Source organism: Dromiciops gliroides, chromosome 1 (assembly GCF_019393635.1).
Source record: "Dromiciops gliroides isolate mDroGli1 chromosome 1, mDroGli1.pri, whole genome shotgun sequence".
NCBI classification, from domain to species: domain Eukaryota; kingdom Metazoa; phylum Chordata; class Mammalia; order Microbiotheria; family Microbiotheriidae; genus Dromiciops; species Dromiciops gliroides.
The window spans coordinates 11,873,490-11,897,979 of NC_057861.1; the positions used below are offsets into that span (position 1 = coordinate 11,873,490).

A 24,490-nucleotide genomic window follows, 5' to 3' on the forward strand; every position below is an offset into this window, starting at 1 on the left:
TGTGTAGAAGAGCAAAGAATTGAAAAGACTCCATTGAAGGGCCGCGATGGCCTTGTGGGGGGTTTGGAGGGGGCCAGTGTGGCAAGAGGAAGGGCATGTGCTGAGGGTTAAGGTGCTCATGGGACATCCTGAGGGAGGAAGGTTCCTCGTAGCCTGTGGGTACCATGGGACTAGAGCGAAGGTTTATTCACCTCAGGGGTGGGGGGGGAGGAGGAGTTTTAAGATGGTTGTTTGCGTTTGCCTGAGGAATTTAACACAGTTCAGAGTGCCCCTAGAGCCACACAGCCGACCGGAAAGGAAGGTGGCATGGCTTGATGCTTGTGTATTTCTGCTCATGGGACAAGAAGGGACGTAAATACTCCCTATGATTACAAATGCCCAGAGCAGATCTTCTGCCATCAGGGTTTTATTTTGCAACTCATCAGTCTCTTTTTAAGCCACTCTCAGGTCATCTATAAATAGTGTGTGTCTAGGTGCCAGTCTGTGCTCAAACATAGAGATTGTTGTGCTGTTACAGCCAATAACTCATCTTGTTCCTCTGGAGAGATTGGGCCCCGACAGACCCCTTCTGTGTCTGCCAGGCGGCCTGCCCACAGTCCTGCCCGGGGCTGTTGCTTTGAAGACCAGCCCTGGCATGGTTTGGTGAGAGGTCTACGGCAGTGGCAGCAGAACCTCCTTCTCCAGCCTGTGTCTCTGTCTGACTACACCTCGAAATGAAGTGCACAGGCTAGAGCCAGAGCCTTGCTCAGAACTTAGGAATAATCTCGTGTGTAGGGTTTTCTGTGATTTCTAAATTAGAGGAGATACACATTTTCCTAAATGTGTTTGAATATCTTCTTGAAGCATCTTGCTCGTTTTGAGCTCTCTGGCAGCAGTGCTTCAGCAGGCCTGCAGGCCATCACCAGCAGTCCTGGCTTCCTCTTTGGAAAGAGAAGCCTATGATAGGAGCAGTCAGCAAGTCTGCTTGCTCTCTCCGAGTCACGTCTGAGAGGCTTCAGGCTTGTAGATAGTGGCCTCTCCGGCCAAATAATTTATAGCACTTCAAATGAGCCACTGAGAACAGAGCGTCGGAAGACCGAGATGTTGAGACTTCCAGAGACTGATTAAATATTAATATATTTGATCATAAATTATCAATTCCTTTCAAATCTGTACTTGAAAAAGTGTGTCACATTATCGACTGTGATTTCTGTTCTATTTGGTGTCCTCATTTTTTGTATAGGAACTCATCTCCAATTTCATAATCAGAGTCAGGCATGAAATTGGGTCCAGTATACTGAGTTTCACATGGCAGCCATTTACTTTTTTTTAAGCAACATGGACAGCATGTATTAAATATTTAGTCTACAGTCAAAGGCACCTAAGCCGAGCTGCATAGTTACAGTTGCTTTATTTTCTGTAGTGCCGTAATGGTTGTTCCAAAAATTGAATTAGTTCCCTCCTTAGGATAATGAAGAATTCCATATTCTTCACAGCAGTCTTTCTGTCTTGCAGTAGTGAGCGTTACCTGACAGCTTGGGTAGTGGGATGCTCCCGGTGTGAATGGGGCAGTCGGCTCTCTGGGCCAGAGGATGTGGCGAAAGCTCATTTTATATGTTGAGTCCCTGATCGCTGAATGTGTTCATTGTGGCCACACCAGCAGCAGCTCTGCTGGAAGAAAAAACGTTGAGTTCATGAACTGAATGTTGTGCTTGCAAACATAAATAGCAGTCAAATAGCATTTCTATTAAACACCTGCTGTGCCAACCCTGAGCTGGGAGCCAGGGACATGAAGATAAACAGGAAGCTGTCTTTTCTCACAGAGGGTAACATGAATGCCTATGACTGCATGCAAAGGATAGACAGTCCCTTGGGAGAGCTGGAAGCCCCCAAGTGGGAGTTGTGGAACAGGGATGGGGACAGGCCAGCAGAGGCCGTCCTGGGGACCTGTGAGCAACTGAGGAGGATGTGAAGGGGGGGAGGCATCAGAAGCTGGGAACGGGCATCAGCGGCAGAGGGCTTGATATTGGCTTCTGGGGGATGACATGGTCAGAGGGGTGCTTGAGCCCCAGGTGGGGGGAGGGGAGGGAGAAACGAGTCCGAGATCTGTCCATGAGGGAGATGATGAGGACCTGACTAGGGGCTGCTGGTATTGGTTCATGATTTATGTAATAGGTGCCCATTCCCATAGCGTTTTCCAGTTTGTCAGGTATTTTCTTCTTGAAAGGCCAGTGAGGGTTGTGGTGTAATTATCATCATAGCCTTGGGTTCAGGTGATGAGACACCAGCAGAGAGGCTGTGCCGTGCTCCTCGTCACACACCCATTGAGTGGGTGCTTTATTACCTGCTCTGTGGCTCATCAGAGGGGCTCTTGTCACCTGATGGAGAATAGTTTGCTTGAAAGGCAGAACTACTAGATGCTCATGTTCCTTTCATCCTGGCTACAAACACCTCCCTGTCTTCTTGTGGGCAGTGAAGGTAGCAAGGCGACGTGATCAAGTTTCCTGGGTCTGACCGTTGCCCTTTCTGAATTTGTTTCTCTTTTACTTGAGGCAAGAAACCCTCTATCTTTTAAAAAGCCCTCCATTGTGATGCTGGCTATCATTAGCAGTAATGGTAGTAGTGATTGGCTTGCTGGTGTGTTCGGTGCTGGAGATGAGAAGCAGAACCAGAAAGGAGCATTCTGCGTCCCCGCCCAAGCGCCATCTGTTTTAGATGATCTCTCCATTTTGTTCCGGGGGCCGAAGTGCTCTGAACTGATGTTCTCAGACCTGGTTGAAACCACATCATCTAGGTGGGTGTGAGGAAAGCCGCCCCAACATTTGCTTCTTGTTAGACCTTTTGAAGCACCATATTGTAGAGTGGACTTTTTTTTTTTAGCACAGCTATTTTTAGGGCCTGGGTTTTCTGATGTCTGTGAAGGCTCTTTTGGAACTCGGCACCGAAACATGGGGTCTATTGACATTGGAGAAACATCCCATTTTCCACAGTGGAGCCAGTGTTTCGTTCCCCCCAGTGTTTACAAAGCGCTAATGACACTGTGCTAAACCAAGGAAGTAGCAAGACAAGATGAGGCCCAACCCTTGCTGGACAGTCTTTGGGGCAGGACCAGGCAGGTACATTCTTGAGCCGCCAGGAGGCCCGCTTCCTGCATCACAGCAGCTGTCAATCGCTAGGCCCTGTGGACGACCTTCAACTCTGTGGGGCCTGTCCCAGCTTGCTCTGGGTTGATGTGGTCTTGGAGACCACAGGGTCGTGTTCGGCCTGTGATGAAGCATGGGTGGAAGGAGACATGGCGAGGCACAGCTTGAGTATTAGAACGGGGCTCCACCAGGAAGGTAGAGCCTCGGAGGAGAGGGGGCTCTGGGGGTCAGACTATGGACAACCTGGATTGCTGCGATCACAAAGTTGTCTGGAGCTGGTTGCATTGGGGAGCCGCTGGGAGTGCTGTCTTCATTTCTGTGTCCTTTTGAGCCCCAGGACCTTAGTTTACCTTTGGTGGTTTTATGGGTATGTTTTCCTCCTCATGACTGGGGATAGAGCTAAAGGGTGACACTTTACAAATTCGATTTTTGTGACTATCTTTTGTTTTTTATGTCACCAAGTTTCTTCCAGTATTCCTCCGTTTGTTCTCATCAGAGATCCTCCCCTATAAAAAAGAATATTGTAAAAGAAAACAAATAAGATGAAAGAAACCAGTACATTAAGATGGGTGTACCTGTGCTTGCCCCATCTCTGCGGAGGGAGGGTGGGATGCTCCCAGCTCTTTTCTGGACTGGGCTCATTCTTTGTGATTTCACAGCATGCACCTTAGGTTGTTCTGGGGAAGTTCTTCTCCTCTCCATTGCTGCAGTTTTCTTGGCTCTGCTTTCTTCATGTTATATCACTTCTGGAAAATCTTGTGATGCTTCTCAACCTTCATTTTTCATTTGGGAACAGTCCTGTCCGCTGACCCCCTTAGGAAACTCAGGAAATCTTGAAACTTTTTTAAACCTTTAAAAGATGAATTTGGAAACAGAAGGTAGTAATATCTGAAGATACCCTCTGACCCCCTTAGTTAAAGTCTAGTTTAAAAATGCTCGCTAGCAGTTATATGATCCCCAGAGCCAGTTTACAGCCTTGAGTTTGGACTCCACATTCTTGAGAAGCTGAGGGCTCAGTGGTCCAGACTCTTTATGTGGCATGGGGTAGGAAAGCAGGGCTGGCTGCCTAACAGCCTGGAGGACATCACCAGGACTAACCTGTGCATGTAATGTCACTATGAGAAGGGCTGGCGAGTCTTTTTGATATGGGATGGGTTTCTAGAAAGGGGGCAGGGGAAGAATACAGGAGGAAATTTACACAATGTGAAAATAAATAGGAATTAAAAAAGGCTAAAGAGTGAACACAGATAATAGATATACTCTTGGAAAAAGGGACTTTTGCAGGTATAATCACAGCAGCAATAGCTTGCATTCATACAGTCATTCCAGGTCTGCAGAGGTGCTTTGTATATATGTGCATAAATGGTGCCTCTGTGGGGAGGGCTGCCCAGCCCTTTTCAGGGCTGCTTATTCACCTTTGGTGTCCACCTGCTACCCAACTCTCACCTGTGGCTCCAAGAAACTGTAGCGTGTGCAGTGGCCACACCCGGGTGAACAATCCAGGCAGATGGTTAAGCCAGCTTGAGGGTAACTGACAGGACTCAAACCCGGTGAGTTAGGGGGATGTCTACCCCAAGCATGTGAAGATGAGAACCATTCCGAGGGCCACAAAGACAGCTGAAGCAGTCACTGTTCCCCAACTTGGAGTGCCTAGAGGCTGGTTGTCCATTGCCTCCCCAGCCATCACCGGTTGTCCTGCCACTGGACTTGGGCGACCTTGTAAGAGAGGGTACGGCTGGCAACTGTGCAGCTCTACCTCTCTTAAACCCATTTCATGCCCATTTTGAGACGTCGCCCCATGATGTCATTCAGAAAGAAGGATGATCACCTGCTCTGGTGTTGTGAATCTGGGGCGGGGTGGGGGGAGAGGGGGAGTGCTTTTATCCATCTGATAGATGAGGAAACTGAGGCTTAGGGTCACACAGCCAGGATCAAGCCTACATCTTCCTGACTTCAGAACCTCCACTGGGTTTTTTTTTTTTTTTTTGGTGAGGCAATTGGGGTTAAGTGACTTGCCCAGGGTCACACAGCTAGTAAGTGTTAAGTGTCTGAGGTTGGATTTGAACTCAGGTCCTTCTGATTCCAGGGCCGGTGCTCTACCCACTGCGCCACCTCGCTGCCCCTCCACTAGGTTTTTGATGGTCAAATTTACTCATACAGCAGATCATCAATAAAAAGCGGAGATTCTTTGGGGGGGGGGCGTGCTTATTTAAATGACAGATGCCCCCCAATTTCATGGCCATTGTCAAAACATGTGCGATCTACAGAAAAGAACATCTGGGAGCATGGCTCAGTGTTTTTTTACACACACTTTGGATTCCCAGCCCATCTTCATTAGTTCCTTTTACAAAAATAGGAGTGTCTTCTGCTGAACACAGTGTTGATCTAGCTTGGCTGTGTCTGCAGCCTGATGCTGAGCGTCATGACTGATGGTTCCTGTCTTCCGGGTTACTCAATTCTAAATGCTTCGCTCCAGGCAGGATCCTTTTGGAAAGTTCCAGGCCACACACTTCTCTTCTTTTCAATGATTTCATGTCTCTAGACCTTTCAGGTAGTGCTGGCAACAACCCCAGCAGGGCATCATTTATTTTTAACTTGTGATTACTCTTTTTCTCTCTGCAAGCCATGGGTTGAAAATCCCACTGAAAAGAAGCCTTCTGACAATTGTCTAAAACCGGTCGTGTGTGAGGGAGTGTGAGCTGTGTGTCCGTGCTGGGAAGGCTCTGCTGGTGCCAGATATGGACTGGAACCCACTGTAACGTGGGCATATTGAAAACTTGGACCGACACGTCTAAGAAATAGATGTGTGGTGTCGACATCCGATAAAAGGCTATGAGAACATGGCAGTTTGGGAAATTGAGTTTTTTGTGTCCCTTAGGATTTGCTTTTCAAAAACATTTCCCTTCACATTTGTATATATTTATTCGTCACACTTCTGAAAGGCGAGAGCTGGCAGATTGGACAGACTGATTGCACTCCATGCCAGCTAAGCATGCAGCTTTTTGTTTGGTTATGTTGTGTGGCTGGGATATACAGTACTTTCCCCATGGCCTCTTTCACATAACTTCGGGTAACCTAATATGCATTGTTAAATTAAAAGCATGCTTTGGCCCTTTGGGGTTTCATTTCACGTTAGAGATGGGAAATTTAAGGAATTTGGTCCGAATACAAACGACTTGAAGTAGACTTGGGAGGGATTTCACAATTGGTTAGTCCTTGGGATATTACAGTTGAAATTGGAATCAGGTTGCAGTGATGATTCATGATTTGAATTTGGGATTTTTCTCTTGGCTTCTTATTAAAACTCAAGGGATTTTTTCTCTTGATAACCAGATGACTTTTGCCCTTATTTTTTGCTTTCCTTTATTTGCTTGTCAGTTGATTTGTTTTTTAGTTGTTTGCTTTAATTTTAACTTAGCCCGAATATAACTGCCTTGTAGCTACAGCAACATTGCAGGTTTTGGTGGTGTTCAAATTGTATTTTTCCTCCCATATTTTTGTGGAGGAATGTGAAGTTTGGAAACCCAGGCCGTAAAATCTTTGATTAAATTCAATTTAGTAAGTACGTGAGTATCTATGTCTTATAGAAAATTGTCTTAGGTCCTGTTGGCAGTATAGAGAAATCAGATTCAGCGAGGAGACAAGATGCGCATTGTGCCCATGGGATGGCCTTGGGATTCAGAAGAGGAAGAGGTGGGCATGAATGAGAGAAGAGTCGAATGGGAAGAGTTCCTGGGAGCTCATCTTCTGGCTTTGTTTGCTTGATATGCGCTTTCTCAAAAGTTAGCCTGCTGCAAGGGTTTCACAGGAGAGGAAGGGGTTAGTAGGAAAACATTCAGGCTTCGTGCTTAGATAGAGATACATAAATGGCATCAAGAAATGAAGACCTGACAGTTACACCAAAGAACCCCTTTGTCCTGTGGATTCAGACTGCGTGGGACCCCCAAGGTCATCGTAGTCTCTCCGTTCCCTTCCTTTTGTCAGTGACATTGAGGATCAGCCAGGCTTGGACCCCAGCTCTGGAGACTTCCAAACCCTCCATTCTTCCCATAGTGCCGTGCTCTCTCACCATCTGCTGTCAGAGAAGAAACTGCAGCTCAGAGTGGCTACTTGACTCCTCCAGTCACAGGTGGTAACTGGATTTGAACCCAGGTCTTCTGACTCCCCAGTGCCTTTTATTTTCTGGAGTGAGAGAGGAGTGTTTGAGGTTTTTGTTTGGTTTGACTTAATAGCTATTTCCTTAGGCTATATTCCTAAAACTCCAAGAGGTGGCACAGTGGAGAGAACACTGGGCCTCCAGTCTAGAAGAACTGATTTCAGTCTAGCCTCAGGCACTTTGTAGTTGTTTGGGCAAATCAATCACTTCCCTTCTGTTTGCCTCATTTTCCTCATCTGTAAAATGGGGATAATGATAGCACCCCCCCCCCCCTTGTGAGGATCAGATGAGAGAATATTTGTAAAGTGCTTAGCCCAGTAAAGAAAGAAGTGTCGAATCTGTAGTGTTTCTTGCCCTCTTCCCTCTCCTGGGATATTTGAGAGAACACAATCACACAGTACAGCTCCTCACTATATACTTGGATGCTAGAGGGCTTGGGTTCAAATCTTGCTCTACTATATGCTTTCTGAAGGACTTTGGACGAGGTATGGAACCCATCTAGACCTCATTTCCTTATAAAAATGAGGTTGGATCTCCCTACTGGAAAGACCCTTCCTTCCAGGCACCTGATTTTTGTGAGCTAGTTGTGGAGGTGTGTATGCATGACCTTGAGAACTGGGGGGGGGGGGATCCCCCTCCCCCCTAACACAGTGTGCACACCGTGCTCTTTCTTATTCTTGGGCTGGGTATAATGATTGCAGCTAAGAAAGACAGCTGCTCAGCACTCCTGCAGAGTCCAATGTTCTTGAGGCCTCGGCCTGGCCTGATCCGTAGCTATCGACTTTAGGGCAAAATGCTGATATCTTCACCTGGTTTTCAGGGCCTCTCACAGTCTGGCTCCTGCCCCTTGACTTCCATTGCAGCTTACTTTCCTGGCCCAACTGGTTGCCTGCTGGGCCTTCTGCTTGGCATATCCATGTACCTTCTGTGCATTCCCACAAACTACTTTCCATGACTGGAACATACTCCCACTTTGATCTTTGCCTTTCAGACTCCTTCTCTTTCATCAAAGCTCAGCTCAAACAAGCACTTTCAAATGTCAGGTCTTAGCCTTGAGTTTAAATACCAACTTCAAAGCAAAAAAGAAATGGCTTAGATATGGTAAGACAATAGTATGTCTGAAAAAGATCTAGGCGTCTTAGTGGACTGCAAGTTCTTTGTGACTTGACCACTGCCAACAAAGCTAATGCAGTTCTGAGCTACATTAAATGAGGCATAACTCATAGGAATTCTTTGTTACAATAAAAAGTTTTGCTACATTTTTCAATAGGGATACTTTTCCTTCTTTGGCGCATATGCCTCGTAGTTATATCACCAGATATGCAGTTTATTTTGGGCATGCTTTCTAGAATGGTTTGGACTCTTTATGAACAGTGCCAAGAAGAATTAATGTCTCTGCAATTTAAGTCTAGTTTTATTTCTGTAAGGAGTATTTTAGGGTGGTAGTCCATAAGTCCTGAGTGTGTCTTCATGGGTAGACTTCCACTTCTCTACTACCCAGTTTGTAGTTACTGTGAATGGAATTTCTTTTTATGTCTCTTCCTGCTGCATTCTCTTAGCCAATACAGAAAGGCTGGTGACTTTGGTGAGGCTCACATACTGCTCCTTTAGGACAGTTATTGTTTCTGTTCGGTTTTAGTTGACTCTGTAGGGTTCTTCAAATAGAAAGGATACCTGTTGCACAGCTCAGTAATTTTGTGGGCTTTTTTCTTTGCCTGTGATTTCCTCATTTTCTTTGTCTGATCTTGTTTCAGTAGCTTGTGGTAGCAGTGGGTCCCCTAGCTTTGCTCTAGTCTTACTGGAAGGGCTTCTAGTGTCTCTCCTTTATAGACAATCCTTGCTGCTTACCCTGATAAAGAAAGGTGTGTTTATTCCTATTTAGTGTTTCTAACATGATGGTGTGTTATTTTTTCTCAAAAGCATTTGCTACACCCATTTATAGAATCATATGGTTTTAATTGTTTTTGTTACATGGTCTTTTTTTTTTTTTTTTAGTGTGGCAATTGGGGTTAAGTGACTTGCCCAGGGTCACACAGTTAGTAAGTTTTATGTGTCTGAGGCCGGATTTGAACCCAGGTCCTCCTGACTCCAGGGCCGGTGCTCTATCTACTGCGCCACCTAGCTGCCCCAGCATGGTCTGTTTATAGGTTGTATAATTCACCCTTATCCTAGTGTATGATCTTTTTAATATATATTTTTAGCCTGTTGGCTAATATTTTATTCCATACTTTTGTACTTACTCTGATCTCTAACTTGCTTTCTGCTTGATCCCTCACTTGCTTGGACTTCAGGACTATGCTTGTCTCACTGAAGCATTTGGTTGTGTTTTCCTTCATTGTTTTTCGCAAACAATTTCTGTATTGTTGGAGTTAACTTTTCTTTGAATGTTTCCTAGGATTCGCTTGTAAATCCATCTGTTCCTCTGTTGTTCTCCTTTGGGAGTTTATGACATGCTCATTTTTTCCTTTATTTCTTGTTCTAATAATCTGGGTGTTTTTATTTTTGTGACTAGTGATGGGTTTTGTTGCTATATAATTGTGCAAAGGAGAGGCATCATGGCATGCTGGATAGAGATCTTGTTTCAGAGTCGAGAAGACCTGGCTTCACTTCTGAAGTGTATTGTGTGCACAGCCCTGGGCAAGTCACTTACATCTGTGCTCTTGGCAGTTCCCTGAGACCCAAAGTTTCAGTGAAGGTGAATTGGTCGAGTTTCTCACAGGGAGCAGTGATAAACAATCCTAAGTCCAGTCCTAAAAAGTCAGGAGGAAAATATCCTCTCTCTCTCTCGTGAATTCTCTTTTTACATTTTGGATTCCTTGTTTGTTTTTAATCAAATTAAAATGGTTTGTCTGGATCAATTTTTTAAAAACAGCTTCGAGTTTGTCGATGCAATTTGGGGCTTTTTCTTTTTCAATTTTATCTCTCTGATTTTCAGAATTTTGGCGGGTTTTTTTGGGGGGGCAGGTTTTTGATTTGTTCCTTCTCTGACTTTAAAAAAAGTGACATGCAATCCGTTGTTTTCTTTGGTTGATGAAAAACAATTAGGGAGAAAACATTTTTCCCACAGCACTCCTTTTTATTTAATCCCCCAAAGTTTTGGGTGTGTTGTTTTATTATTAGCATTTTAAAAATAAAATTATGGTTTCTATAAGGTGTTCTTTTTCCTATCTATTCTTTTTTTTTTTTTTTTTTTTTTTTTGGTGAGGCAATTGGGGTTAAGTGACTTGCCCAGGGTCACACAGCTAGTAAGTGTGTCAGGTGTCTGAGGCCAGATTTGAACTCAGGTTCTCCTGAATCCAGGGCCGGTGCTCTATCCACTGCGCCACCTAGCTGCCCCTCCTATCTATTCTTTAGGATTATATTAGTCTCCATTTAAATATTAGTCCTTTCTTCATATTCCCCTAATCGATTGCATTTGTGGTCAGTAAAAGTTGGGTGTTTAACAGTCTGCTTTTTTGTGTTTGTGAAGGAGTTTTTTATGTCTAGATGATACATTTTTGTAAAGTTGCCATGGAAAGCTGATATGTATGCATACCACTTTCACTTCCCATTCATTAATCACTAGATTACAGCTATCATGATTACTACCCTGACTCTCTTAGATTCACCTGAAACATAATAAATTGCACTCAGACCCTCAATTTAATTCTGTGAATCTTTGTTTCAATTGTTTTCCTTTAAACAACATATTGTTGAGATTTTACTTTCTAGCCCATTTAGCTACATTCCTGTTACATGAAGAAATTAATCACACTTACAGCTACAATGGTTACTTGTATTTTCCCCTCTTATTATTTTTCCTCACTTTGGTCCTATCTCCTTGAAATAAAGAAAAGGAAGGTAGGGAAAGAAAAAAGAATGGGTTTGGCACCACTAATCTGTCATTGGAGTGGTCTCCTCCTGCTCCTCTCTCCAGCCTTTCTTCATCGAAACCAGAGCTGGATCCCTGGTTCTTACCATTTGTGACCAGCCCTGTTACTTTTCCCTGTGGCTCTTCACTCCCCCAAAGCTATCTTCCATCTTAGGCTCCTTTCCATCCTTTCCTTATCCCCACCTCTTTCCCTATTGACTGACTGACTGACTGACTGACTAACTGACCGACTCTGTGTGTGTGTGTGTGTGTGTGTGTGTGTGTTGTATCCATCTCTCCCTGACATGGTTAAAAAATATGTGAGATGATTTGGCTCACTAATTCTGACTTACTTTAGTTATGATAAATAATAAGTTTCTCCTTAATTTCTTCTTTAATATATTACCCCCCCCCTTTTATTTCTTCTTTCAAAACTAGCAAATCAACAAAACCACACCCAGGCCCTGCATTTTTCTCTATGTTATTTCTTCCTTGACTTTTGAAAGATAGTGGGATTCTGAAGAACTAGTTGTCTCTTCTCCCCCCATTAGAATGTAGTTCTCAGTTATATTTGCCTTTCTAGGCTTCTTGTCTGCTGTGCTTTGAGTCCCTGAGATCATGTTCCTTTTAGAAGGCTTGAGAGAATTCTCACTTTAAGTACTGTCACTCCTCCCCCCCCCCAATAGGATGGCTGTTCTTGTCTTTTCCAGCATGTATTATCCTTGGTTGTAGGCTTTTTCTTTAGTCCTTAGGGTGGTGAATCTGAGTTTTTCTTTTCTTTCTGGTAGTTAGGGTAATTTTCTTATATGATCCTGCCCATGGTTCCTTGACATATGAACAATTTCTTCTGTCTTTGGCCCTGGAGGCCCTGGATTTTGGCTGGCATTTCTGATGTTTTCTGGTTGGAGTTTCTTTCTGGAGATGATTTGTGGATTCTTTCTCTTCACTTTGCTCTTTCCTGGTGCTGGACAGTTTTCTTTTGTGGTTTCTTGAAATATAGCATCCATGGTTTTGATTGGTCATGCTTTTCCGAGAGTAGAGTGATTCTTTCATTATTTCCCCAAACCATTTTTAGGTCACTTATTTTTCACAGTGGACAACTATTTGCCCTTCTGATTTTTCAGACTTTTGACTTTTTTTTGTTCCTAGTTGTTGCAATGAGTCATTGAGTTCTCTTTGTTTCATTGTTTTCATGATGTTCACTCCTTGGATAAGGTTTTCCACCTTTTGTTCTAAGCTGTTTATTCTCATTCCAGTTTTTTCCTTTTGAGTTCTAATATTTCATATATTAGCCCTTGTTTTATTTCGTCTACCCACTTAGTCCTTGTGGCCACTCCAGTCTTTTTTCTGAGGCTAGGCTGGCATTTATTGTGGAGTTTATTTTTCATCTTCAGGATTTCCTTTTTGGCCTTCTTTTAAACCCACGGTGTTTTTATTGAATCAGATTTCTTCTGTTTACTCCTGTCTTTAGCCTCAGTTCCTTGACTTTGTCAGGACTGCTTTCTGCACCCTCTGAATTCTTAGGTAAAATGGCTTGGCCCTGGTCTTGTTCTCAGTGCAGTCTGGGGACTGTTGACACTGCTTTGTCAAGGTTCTGGCCTCGGCAGCTAGGTCCTGGCCTCCTGCTCCCTGACGCCTTCCCAAGTCCTGGTCTTGGATGGAAAACTGGGCCCTTAGGCCATTAGCTGGGACCTGGCTCTGTCTTCTCCTGTCTCCATGAGCTCAGAACTCGGGGTCGTCTTGGCTTCAGGCACCCTGGGGAGCCCCTGCCCAGAGTTCCTGTGGCCCTCAGGTCCTGGACGAGATGAAAGAGGCTGCAGACGTTGTTCTTGAGCTTTATTTGTTTCTTTCTCCATCTTTGCTGGGAGGTTTCTCAGAGCTGGGTTTGGCTGGAATCTTCCACATTGCCATCTTTCCATTACCAGTGGGGAATAGTTTGATTCAACTCTCGCATCTTTCCCCAAAATTCCTAGACAAGTATAAACTTCATTAATTGTACAAGTCGTCTGACATTTGCATGCGGCCCGTGCTCGGAACCTGAGATTGTTTGAACCCTTTTGTGTATTTTTAGCTTGTTCTTTAATTAGAGACATACTTCAGCCCGATGTTTGTACACAAGTGTTTGACAGTTAAGCAAGTATTCCAGCAGCAGCACGCAGGCAGGCGGGCGGGCGGGCGGGCAGGCCTGCCTTCAGAGCAGGCTGTGCAGCAGTGGTCTAGAGGCACCGGGGGAGGACCTGGATGCCTCTGCATCTACCCTGGGGCCTTTGAGAGCTAGCGTGGACCTCAGTTTCCTCATTTTACAGATGGAAGAAGCTTTTAATATTTGGATTAAGTGCAATTCAGTTTGCAGGCATTATTCTGAAAAAAGTGATGCTCCATTAGCCTGACAAAGGGCTCCCCCCCCCCTTTCTCTCTCAAGAACTTTTGACCTCATCCTATCCTCATTTTACAAGTGAGGAAATTGAGGCCCAGAGAAGCTAAGGGAGTACCCTAAGCTCACCCTGGTAGATCTTCCCGGTCCTGCATTATGAGCCCTCGAGACACTGCCATGGGGCTCTCAACCTTCTGTTGTGTTTCTTATCCTTCTATCAGTCTGGTGAGCCTGTGGCCACAACTCTTCCTCAGAATGTTTTTAAATACACAAAATAATGTTGAAATACAGATCTCAAAAAGTTTTTTAAAAGTGACTTTGTGGGGGGCAGCTAGGTGGTGCAGTGGATAAAGCACCTGCCCTGGGTTCAGGAAGACCTGAGTTCAAATCTAGCCTCAGATACTTGACTCTAGTTGTGTGACCTTGGGAAAGTCACTTAACCCCAATTGACTCACCAAAAAAAAAAATAATAATAATTTGGGGCAGCTCGGTGGCACAGTGGATAAAGCACTGGCCCTGGATTCAGGAGGACCTGAGTTCAAATCCGGCCTCAGACACTTGGCACTTACTAGCTGTGTGACCCTGGACAAGTCACTTAACCCTCTGCCAAACAAACAAACAAAAAAGTGACTTTGTGGATTCCATGTTAAGAACCCTGTATTGCCTCTTGCCTTGTGCCTCCTGTCCCAGGATCCATTCCAGTCTTGGGCCTGGGAGCCATGTTGTGGATGTCTGCCTGGCCACTGGAGAAATCGAGCGAAGACTGTGTGACTGTCTTCTCTGGTCTGTTCCATGTTTGTTTGCTGATTTATTGAATCAGAGTGTGAGAGCTCACGGTTCAAACCAACCTCTTCTATAGCCTAGTCATTTAACAATAAGGAACCAGAGAAAATGACTTGGGCAGACTCTTAGAACCGTCGTTTTGGTTGTTGTTCCATTGTTTCAGTCATGTCTAACTCTCTCTGACTCCGTTTGGGGTTTTCTTGGCAGAGATACTACTGGAGTGGTTTGTCATTTCCTTCTCCGGCTCATTTTACATATGAGGAAACAGAGGCAAACAGGGGTAAGTGACTTGCCTTGAGTCACACAGCGAGCGTCTTAGGCTGGATTTGAACTCAGAAAGATGGGTCTTCCTGACTCCAGGCCTGGCACCCTGTGCACTATGGCGCCCCCTGGCTGCCCCATGACCAGTTAGTGGAGGCTTTGACCAAAGCACACTGTTGTGGAAGAGATTTCATGAGAAAACTTAATCCATCTCACAGGCATGATACCAGACTTTCTATCTCAGTAATATGAAAAAGTAATTAAAAGTGGTTTTTTGTCCCCAGAATTGAGTGAAAGGTGAAACATAAATAGCTGAGAGAAAATGATGTCTAGTGTCATGCTTACATACCTTATCTTTCGAAGGCTTTAGAATAAGGCCTTCACTTGGGTGGTTGCAGAGAGCCCCATATAGGCTTGGTGTCTGCACAGACCTCCTCCTGTTTGGAGCTGTCTCGTAGGGGCTGGCAGGGGCTGCCTCAGTGGGCAGTGAGCTCCTGCCCCACCCCAGGGTCTTGGAGCAGAAGCTGGAGGAACCCGTGTGGGGGAGGGGCCCCTCCCACTCTGATGTTCTATGAGGCCCACAGTGATGGCGCTGCAGGACCTTTTCCTGGGCCAGGGTTCTCCATATGTTCTTTTACCCTACTCCATTCTCATGGTGGGAGCCTAACTGGGTAGTGCCTGATTGTGCAGGGTTCAACGTTGGTGTGATCTGAGTAGGTTTTGGTAGTACTTGTGAAAACTTGGTGCCTCTGAAGGCCTGCCTCTTGTGCTGTGTTAAGGGCTAAAATTCTAGCTAAACTGTCTAAAATATCCAATGAGTGGTCGCCAATAAATTATAAGCTTTAGCAAGAGTTAGACTTTTAAGCATTTATTAAGGAGAATAAAAATTTGGTAGAGAGAAAGGCCTAGATTCCTATCTATTAAAGGGAGAGCACATTTCTAGCTCTGCTCTCCACCAGAGTCCAAAGGAAAGAGCCTGAGACCGAGCGCCAGTCTCTTCCTTCCTCCTCCCACTAGCCCGCGTCACTTCCTGACGCCAAAGAAAAGACTCCTGGTCTTGCCCTCAAAGACCTTGGCTTCATGGGCGGAACTCTTCTACAGTAAGTCTCCAGCAGGTGGCCTCATTCCAATCGTTACAGCTGAATGGTTTGGATCCTCCAAATACTTGGGTTGGGGCGTGCTCTCCCCAACCTTGTATGTAATGATTATATACAAGATCTTGTATGTCAGGAGAATGCTGACTTACAGAGGGCAGAGACTGTTTTAATGTTGTCTCTGGTATTTTCCTACATAATGCCTTACACACAGTATGAGTGAGTGAGTGAGACGGAGTGAATGCATGCATGCATGAAGGAATGAAATGAGAGAAAACATTTGTGTGCCAGGAACTATGCTAAGGAGGCCCTAGGGATCCAAAGACAAAAGTTCCATACTTCCTGCCTGCCTTTTAGGAGCTTAGAGAATCATCATAGAATTGTAGAGTTAGTACTAGAAGAGATTATAAGGTCATCTATTCCATTCCCTCACTTTTCAGATGAGGAAACTGAGGCAGGGAGAAGAAATGATTTGCCCAGAGCTTCCTGGCTAAGATGTGTCTAGGAAGGGATCTGAACCCCAGATGTCCTGACTTCAGGTCTTAACCTAGCCACTACTTCTCAATACATTCTTACATTCTGATTGGGGGACTTATGGCCAAGGATCTGAGTGTTGGTCTAGGCCCTAGACTCTAGGAAGTAACAGGGATTGTCCCAGCCTTTCTAGTAGGCACGGCAGTTTTGAGTTGATTCTTGTTCCCAGAGCAGGAGGTAGAAAGCCTGTGGGATTGGGGGTGGAGAGAGAGAGAGAGAGAAGGTATGTGCCATTCTTGGCAGCTGGCTACTTGGGCTATACAGTGTGACCTGAGGCTGATCAGATATAGCCAGCTTATGTTTGTCTGCTCTAGTACCCCGCACTCAGGAGAGCTGAGTACTAGGCTGCTCTTTCAGAGATGAGTGGGGATCAAACAACTTTCCTTTTCCCTCTTCATCCCCACAGAAGTAAAGGACCTAGTAGGTGCTTAATAAATGCTTAATGGACTTGGAAGCTTGTAACTTATGGGTGCTGGGGTCAGAATTGTAGTTAATTTGTTTTTTTTTCAAGCACAATTAAATGTTAATTTCTTCCTTCCATTTTCCCCATCTAGAAAGACCTGGCAAATAACCAAGACTCTCCCCAAATGTGTGCCTACAAGCTGGTAACCATCAAATTCAAGTGGTGGGGTCTGCAGAGTAAAGTAGAAAACTTTATTCAAAAAGTAAGTCACCCATGATTCTCCTGCACCCCCCCTTTTAACTTCTCTGGTTTGAATCTGGGCCCTGTGCTGCCCTGCAGGGGCCTGCTCCTCTCTCTGCAGTTGGACCATCCTGGGAAGGCCTCCCTTGTTCCAGGCATTTGCAGCTGTGGGAAAAAAGGTCAGGCTCTTCCCAGGACAGCTTTGCTTTGCTTTGCCTAGCATGATGGTCACTGCAGAAGGGCCTGAGATGAAGGGATTTTGGGGTAGCAACTCCATGAAAATGCCCTGATTTCATTAACATTCATGTAATTAAATGAGTGCTTCTGCCTCGCCAGCCTTGTAACGTGCCTTCATCTCTTTATTTTCAAAGCAAGAAAAAAGAATATTTACCAACTTTCACCGCCAGCTCTTTTGTTGGATTGACAAGTGGATCGACCTGACTATGGAAGACATTCGAAGAATGGAAGATGAGACCCAGAAAGAGCTAGAAGCTGTAAGCACGCCTTCCCTTTGGAAGCCCTTTGCCTCAGCTTTCCTCACTGGCCATGTTTCATGGGCTCTGTGGTAGGAGGGAAGGGGGCACTGGCCTTCAGAGTAGCTGGGATAGCTAATGTTAGACTGACGTTCCTTCACTTGAGCTGGATTCTTCCTGCACACCTTTCCAAAGGGACCTCTGCACAAGAGCCTTCCCAGATGCAGACTGTGGCAATGATGCGTTTCTGTGGGGTTTCCTTCCTACATCTCCACTGTTAACCTCAGTATATTGATACTCTTCTCCTCTCGATCTTTTAGACCCCGAACCCAAATTCTCCTCATATTGCAAGAAAAGTTGATCTCCCCAACTTCAGAAATTTTTTCTCTCAGCTTTGTTAACAGCAGGAATTAATGTACAAACTTTAAGAAAAAATCAAATTTTCCATTTGGTGAGATAATAGTATATCCCGCATTTCAAGACGATGTAGGCTCCTTCAGGTGTCAGCCTGAGAATACGTGTACTCAGCCCTACAGGGAGGATCATCCCTCCTCTGGATGGGCAGCCCTCCAGAGTGACCTTTTCTCCCATATGATGGATAGAGATTTGCAGGAAGTCAGGGTTTGCTTGAGTTGACAAGGGCCCAGTGTGGAAGCAGATAGAGCCAGCCAGGTTTCCATCTAGTCATCCCAGAGATATACCGGCTAATAGGAATGTTTAGAAATACCATCTAATGATAGGACAACAGAACCGGTTCTATTTCTCTGGCACAATAGAAAAGGAAGCTAAAGATGTTATGTTTCAGATTGCTTGGATTTTTGTAATTAAGGAGAATCTGCTTCTAATTAGTTTTACACGAACCTTATAAAGGCCCTGGAAATGTTTTCTTTATAAGGCAGTCAGATGTCTTAACCTTACCCTTCACATAAAGTAAACTACAGGCAATCCCGAAACTACAAATGGGTTGTGTTCCAAATGTTTTTTGGAACTCAGAAAGTCTTTTCCTTTAGAAACTGTAGTATAAAAGGGCAGTCACATTCCTGGCCCAGCCATCATTCATAAGCCTCCTTAACACATAATTCAATTCAATAGACAGTTATAAAATACCTACTGCGTGCGAGGCCCCGTATTAGGCACTGAGGCCATGTGAATAGCTGAAGAAGTCGTGATTTTGTCAGCATTGGGAACGCCCTTTATCATTGCATGTGCCAGCCTGACTTTGATTTAGGAGCTCACTCCTAAGAAATTTTCTTGTGACATAATGAGACTAAGAAACGTACCCTAATTCACTGAGAATTTCTTAGTTGGAAGGACATCTCAGTGGCCATCCAGTCTCACAAAATAATGTCCTCTATCCAACCCCTTCTCGGGGATCTAGAGGGAGGGGAAAACCACTGCCTTCCCAAGGCCACTCATTCCATTTGGACTTAGCTCTAAATCCTGTTAAGTTTTTCCTTGTGCCAATCCTAAATTGTCTTTGTGCAGTTTCCAGAGATTATTCCTGATTCTGCTTAATGAGGCCAAACAGAAGTTTAGTTCCTTTTCATGACTCAAAAGCAGATAATCTTGTTCCATCTAAATCTTTACTTCTCCACGCTGGCTGGACAGCTCCTTCGACCAGTCTGTCAGTGACCTTTCCAAGGTGACACCCCCCCCCCCAAACTGATCACAGGCATGTGACTGGGCAAGTCTCTGAGCCCAGCTGGGCCCCAGCTCCTTCATCTGTCATAGGGACAGACGGTCTCTGAGGCCCCTTCTTTAACCTTAAAGGAATCTGTGCTGTGGGCGTGACCTGATCAGAGTGGAGCTCACACAGCATGGCCGACAGCTCTCTACTTTGGAGGTTAGACCTCATAGTCTGAGATTGCAGTCATTTTCTTACCTGCTGTGTCACGCTGTTGGCTAGTACTGAGTCGCCAATCCCCTAAAATCCCTACAGCTTTTTCAGACAGACTGCTGCCTAACTGTCCCTTCTCCGTCTTGTGCAAGTGGGAGTGATTGTTTACACCCAAATAGCCCTGTTAAATGACTTTTAACACTTGATTTGGTCTAGTGTTTTAGCCTATCCAGATAGTATCAGATTCTTTTTTATGGCATACTAGTTATCCCCCGCCCTCTGCCCCTAGCTAGTCACTTCCCTTGTGCCCTACCTCTTTACCAATTCATTTTTGTGTAGGAAAATGTGAGTAGTTGTTAGTTAAGAAAATAGTGTGATCGAACTAACTCACAGGAAGGTAAAGGTGATAACCCCATAAAGGTAGCTGGATTGGTTTTTTTTAATCTTAAATCATTTAGGTTCCTTATTGTGGCCTCTTGAGGTATTTTAACCAAGTGAAGAAACATTCAAGCAGTAGGGAGAGGACAGTTGGGGGCAAGAAGTCCTACAGACCAGGGACCTATCCTTGGTCACTTTTTCCTTTAGGGTCAGTGCTAGGCTTTTCCAGCTTTCCCCCCTTCCACTTCTCAATCTTAAACCTTCAAGGTAGTTTTCTGGTTTGTTTTAAAACCCACTGGCCAGAGGTAGCTAGATGATGCAGTGGATAAAGCACCAGCCCTGGATTCAGGAGGACCTGAGTTCAAATCCAGCCTCAGACACTTGATACTTACTAGCTGTATGACTTTGGCCAAGTCACTTAACCCATATTGCCCCATCTCCCTCCCCCCCCCAAAAAAAAAAACCCCAACAACAACACAAAAACAAACAAAAAACACACTGGCCCTCCTGATAGTAGTAGCAGCATCTACTGGATGGATGAATGGATTGTTTATAAGTCGGGATCTGCCTGCTTATCGACAATCCCTCTAGCCTAGTAAAAGGGATGTGATGATAACTTATATTAAATTGCTTGCGTTCTTGGGGGAGGGATGAGGAAGAGAATTTGGAACGCAAAGTTTTTAAAATGGACATTAAAATTGTTTTTATGGGGCAGCTAGGTGGCAAAGTGGATAAAGCACCGGCCCTGGATTCAGGAGGACCCAAGTTCAAATCTGGCCTCAGACACTTAACGCTTACTAGCTGTGTGATCCTGGGCAAGTCACTTAACCCTCATTGCCCTGCAAAACAAAACAAAAAAATATTTTTACATGTAATTGGGGGGAAAAAATAAAATTTCAAATAGATGGGGGGAAGAGAAAAAGGGGATGTGATGAGACAAATAATTGTACAGAAGCTCAGTTATTTGAGGGTCTTGTGGCTCTCAGATCTCTTTAAGCTTAAATCTTCAGGTTTCTGTTTCCTTTCCTAAAATGAAGGAACTTGTGGGTTGTGGGCAGATGTTTGGGGTGTGAGGGAGCGGGGAGATTTTGTTTTTTAATCTTTCAAAAATTCTAATGAACCATTTTTATGCCTTCAGTATTGAGCATCTTAATGTGAAATCTAGATGGTGCTACTGCTTGCAGTCATGAAAGAGCGCTTTCTCCTCCATTTTCTTCTCTGAGTTTGTGTACTAACATACTCTGTCTTCAAGCATCCACAGACAAGGCAGGCAGGGCCTGAGGGCACAGCTTCCCCTGGCAGACCCCTGCTTAAGGAGCAAGTTTGAGCATGGAGAGGCTTCTTTTGGACACAAAGGGATTTCCGCTTGCTTCAGGCCATATTCCATCCATGCCTGGTTGATGTCTTTCCATCCAATCTAATTCTTCCTTTTAATTCACAGATATTTCAGGAATTAAATTTCTTTTAGGATGGGCATTGACCCCAGGGGAAGGGACCAGGGTCGGGAGGTGGCATGAGCAGAAGGCCCTTGAGCTTCAGGCTTTAAGCTTAGTAGCCCCTCAGTGTTTTAGGTGAACAAGATACCTTGTTTGCTATCTTTTTCCTTTGACAAGAAAATGACTTTTTTCTTTGGTAAGAACCAAACAAAAAAAGACAATTCAATCATCCCTTGACATTCGTGGGTTTCGTATTTGTGCTTTTGGTTATTTTGGGATTGGCCATCGCATTAAATAATGTAAATTTTTGTAGATTTGCAGCATACTGTGGAAAATTGCAGATGACGTGTGTATATAAAGAAAATTTAAAAACTTTATTAAGTAAATGCATAAATTATATATATATATATATATATATATATATATATATATATATATATATATATAATTCTGTCATTTACTACCTTAAGTATACATACATGAATTTGTTATGAAGAGTTAAATTTTGTTGAAAGTTTCGATACACTAAAGACCGATAGGTTACCTGTTCTCTTTGGGAATACCTCTTCTTTGTTTCTCTACCATCCAGACTCAGTCATGTGATTTCCCCCACTCCGGTATTTTTGTATCTTGCACTTTTTGTGGGAGAAGGAAATCTGTGAAGCAGCTACAAAGACTGCACAGTTTGCAAGATACTAATCTTATGTAGAAGTTGCAACGTTTTTATGGGTACGGTGTGTTGTTTTACTTGTTTTGTGTGTTACATATGATCAGAATGATTAAAAATAAAGGTTTGGGGTGACCTAGAGGTATTTGAAGGGCTTGTGCACCCTTAACCCCTGTGAATGTCAAAGGATGACTGTATTATCTTTGCTCCCTTTCCCATCTGCCCTCTTCTTCCTCCTTCATTGATTGGGATTGAGTTACTCCTGTTCTAAGGAGGTCTTGGTCCATTTTCATGTTTCTGCTCTTCAGCCTTCCCTCCTTCACTGCTGAGTGCCTTGTTTTCTGGCCTCTGTCTTCTGTTTCTCTAGAGCTTCCTCGTTTACTTGGTTTTCTTCCTGATCTCTTTTTGTCCCTTCTGCTCCTTTCCTAAGCACACCGAGTGTTGTATGACACTAACGGCTCCTGAGTGAATGATGCCCAAGGAGCTGCTTTTGTCAGATCAAGAGCAGCTGGAAATCCCTGTGCCCATTCCTTCCTCTCTGGCCTCAGCAGCTGTGCAAGGGCCCATTCCGACCTTTGAAAACTATCGAAATAAATTACAGGTAGATAACATCGGTGGACATTTCCTTAAGTCTGTCTGTTTTTAAAACAATTTCACACCATCAGCCTGGGATGTGGCCTTTCTCTTCAGCACTCAAGGACGACTAATATCTGTCGTGCTGTTTGAGAAAATACTCCTGAAGGACTCCTTCAGCTTCCAGTTTTTAGAGAGACCTAGAAACTTCCTCCCAGATGTGGATGTGACTGTAACGCAGCTCTCATTGTAGACTGTCTTTGCCTTCTTGCTTACTAACCCAATTTCAGAATCTATGGTTCAGTAGCTCACGGTTTTATTTTACGTTTAGATGCGTAAGAAGGGTACCGTCCGAGGCACAACGGCTGCTGATGTCTAGATGAATCTTCTGTAGGGTCAGAGGCCATATCAAGCTGTGTAAGTGAAGGGCTGGGTGAACAGGACACCACCCCCGCCTCTTGCTCCATCTTCCCCAAAGCCCCACTTGGCTGGTGATGGAGAGTTACTTGGTGAGCAGAGGCTCTCCTTCTAGTGAAGATTCTGATGGTTTCATTTGTCAAAGTGAGAAAACCTCATGGAGAATAAAGAACGCTGACCCTGAGACTCTGAGAACCTCAGTTCTTGTCATCTAAAGACCTATCTGTGGCCCAGGTTGAGACCAGCAATCGAGTCATCCCCACATTTATGAGATGGTCACGTGTGCTTGAGGTCCATTTGGCCTTGTCTTGGGGACCAGCTCTTTTTGTAGCTATTAAGGTGACCTTGGCTTTGACCCGCTGACCAGCACCGAAGTGATGATGATGAGTTGGTAGAGCAGGAATTCGAACCCCGATCCCATGTTTCTTCCCAAGTCAACAGTTTTCCCCACATCCTGGTGCTTTTAAATGCTTTATAGGCTGATGCAGTGACGTGCCACATCTGCAGTGGATTATTTAGTGCTTCCGATGTGACAAAATAGCTCCCCCTGCCATCCATCATTGACCCTCTGAGCTAACTCTCCCCCCCCCCCCCAATCCTCAGTTCTTAAATCCCTAGGCATCTCACCCGCAGTTGAATCTGTAATTCGCCATGTAAATTTCTCTGCAGTCTTGGGAGTGGTGGTTTATTTAAAGGCCAAGGCATATTTATCTACCGAAGGACAGATGCCTTTCTGTCTGGGCCACCCACTCCTTTCACTGTGGAACCTGAGGCTGAGTGGGCAGTCTGGGCACGAGGGAGGCGCTTCAGGCAACCTCACAGCGTTACCTAAGAGGCCCTGGCTGCAGCCCACCGTCTGTCCGTACAGCTTTCTCTCTGTCACTTGATCACTTTGGCTAAATTCTCACAAAGATCAGTGGCCTTTTCAGTGATTAATTTGCTTAATTCCTCCCTCCCATGGGACAGTGTTGTGCCATTAATAAGAGAAATCTTAAATGGGGTTTTAAAAGTGCAGCAGTCCAGTCAGATTAAATGGACTTTCTGATAAAGGTTTTGCCATGCAAAGCATCTTTTATTGACATGAAGGCTTGCGGTGCTTGAAACTGAATTTTGTCTCCTTTTTCCTACCCTTCTCTTTCCATTTTCCTACAGTTACGTAATCAAGGTCAAGTAAGGGGAACCAGTGCTGCCCATGATGAATGAGGAGGGATCTGACCAGGAACTTGCAGTGTTGACGTTTCACAGACGTGTGCGTGTGACGCTCTGTCCACATGTACCGCTATCCAGACACGTGTGTATATATGTATATGTGTGTGTAAATCTGTAGCTGTGTATAAAAACGCATGTAGAGCTATAGATACGGATGCACGCACGTGTGTATATATGTACATACATACATACATACATACATCTACTTAGGGGATTGGTACAATTTCTCCAGAGTACTGAACCCACAGCAGAAATGCAAAGGAAAATATTTTCATTATATATACCTGAAGCAGATTTTAATAATTATCAGAGTAATGCCATTAATGGATGAATTGGCTGCAGTGTAATGCCGGCTGGTGTGTTTCATGGATGTCAAGTTGTGGACCAAGATATAATTTTCTGTTGTTCTCTCCAATGTATGTTAAAACTTTCTATTTTAGTCTCATGAGTAAACTGACTCCCAAAGCAAAAGTTCATTCTGAATTTTTTGTTTTCCCTCTGATTCTGGAATGTAAACTATGAATGTATTTATAGCTATTTATTTCTGGATGGTCACAATCTCACAGCCAACTTTAAGGATTTCTGTGAGTAAGGAATCTGGCTATAATTTCATTTGTACTTGCCCTTGAAGAAAAAAAAATCCTTAAAAAATGTACCTGTTTTTATTGGATTTTTGTACATTT

The 24,490-nt window shown here is 44.3% G+C and overlaps 1 protein-coding gene across 2 annotated transcripts in view; it reads left to right on the forward strand.

Annotated features, from left to right (window-relative positions):
* PITPNB (phosphatidylinositol transfer protein beta) overlaps positions 1-23,888 on the forward strand; it is a 76,128-nt gene extending 52,240 nt beyond the window's left edge. Inside the window, exons 9-12 of one of the 2 annotated variants that reach the window (XM_043976880.1) lie at positions 16,729-16,839; positions 17,189-17,311; positions 22,513-22,598; positions 23,751-23,888. In XM_043976880.1, coding sequence (XP_043832815.1) covers positions 16,729-16,839; positions 17,189-17,311; positions 22,513-22,560 — 282 coding nt within the window. In that variant the 3' untranslated portion in view covers positions 22,561-22,598; positions 23,751-23,888. The remainder of the gene's footprint in view (positions 1-16,728; positions 16,840-17,188; positions 17,312-22,512; positions 22,599-23,750) is intronic. The other variant, XM_043976879.1, reaches the window with a different exon arrangement.
* Positions 23,889-24,490: the final 602 nt, after the last annotated feature.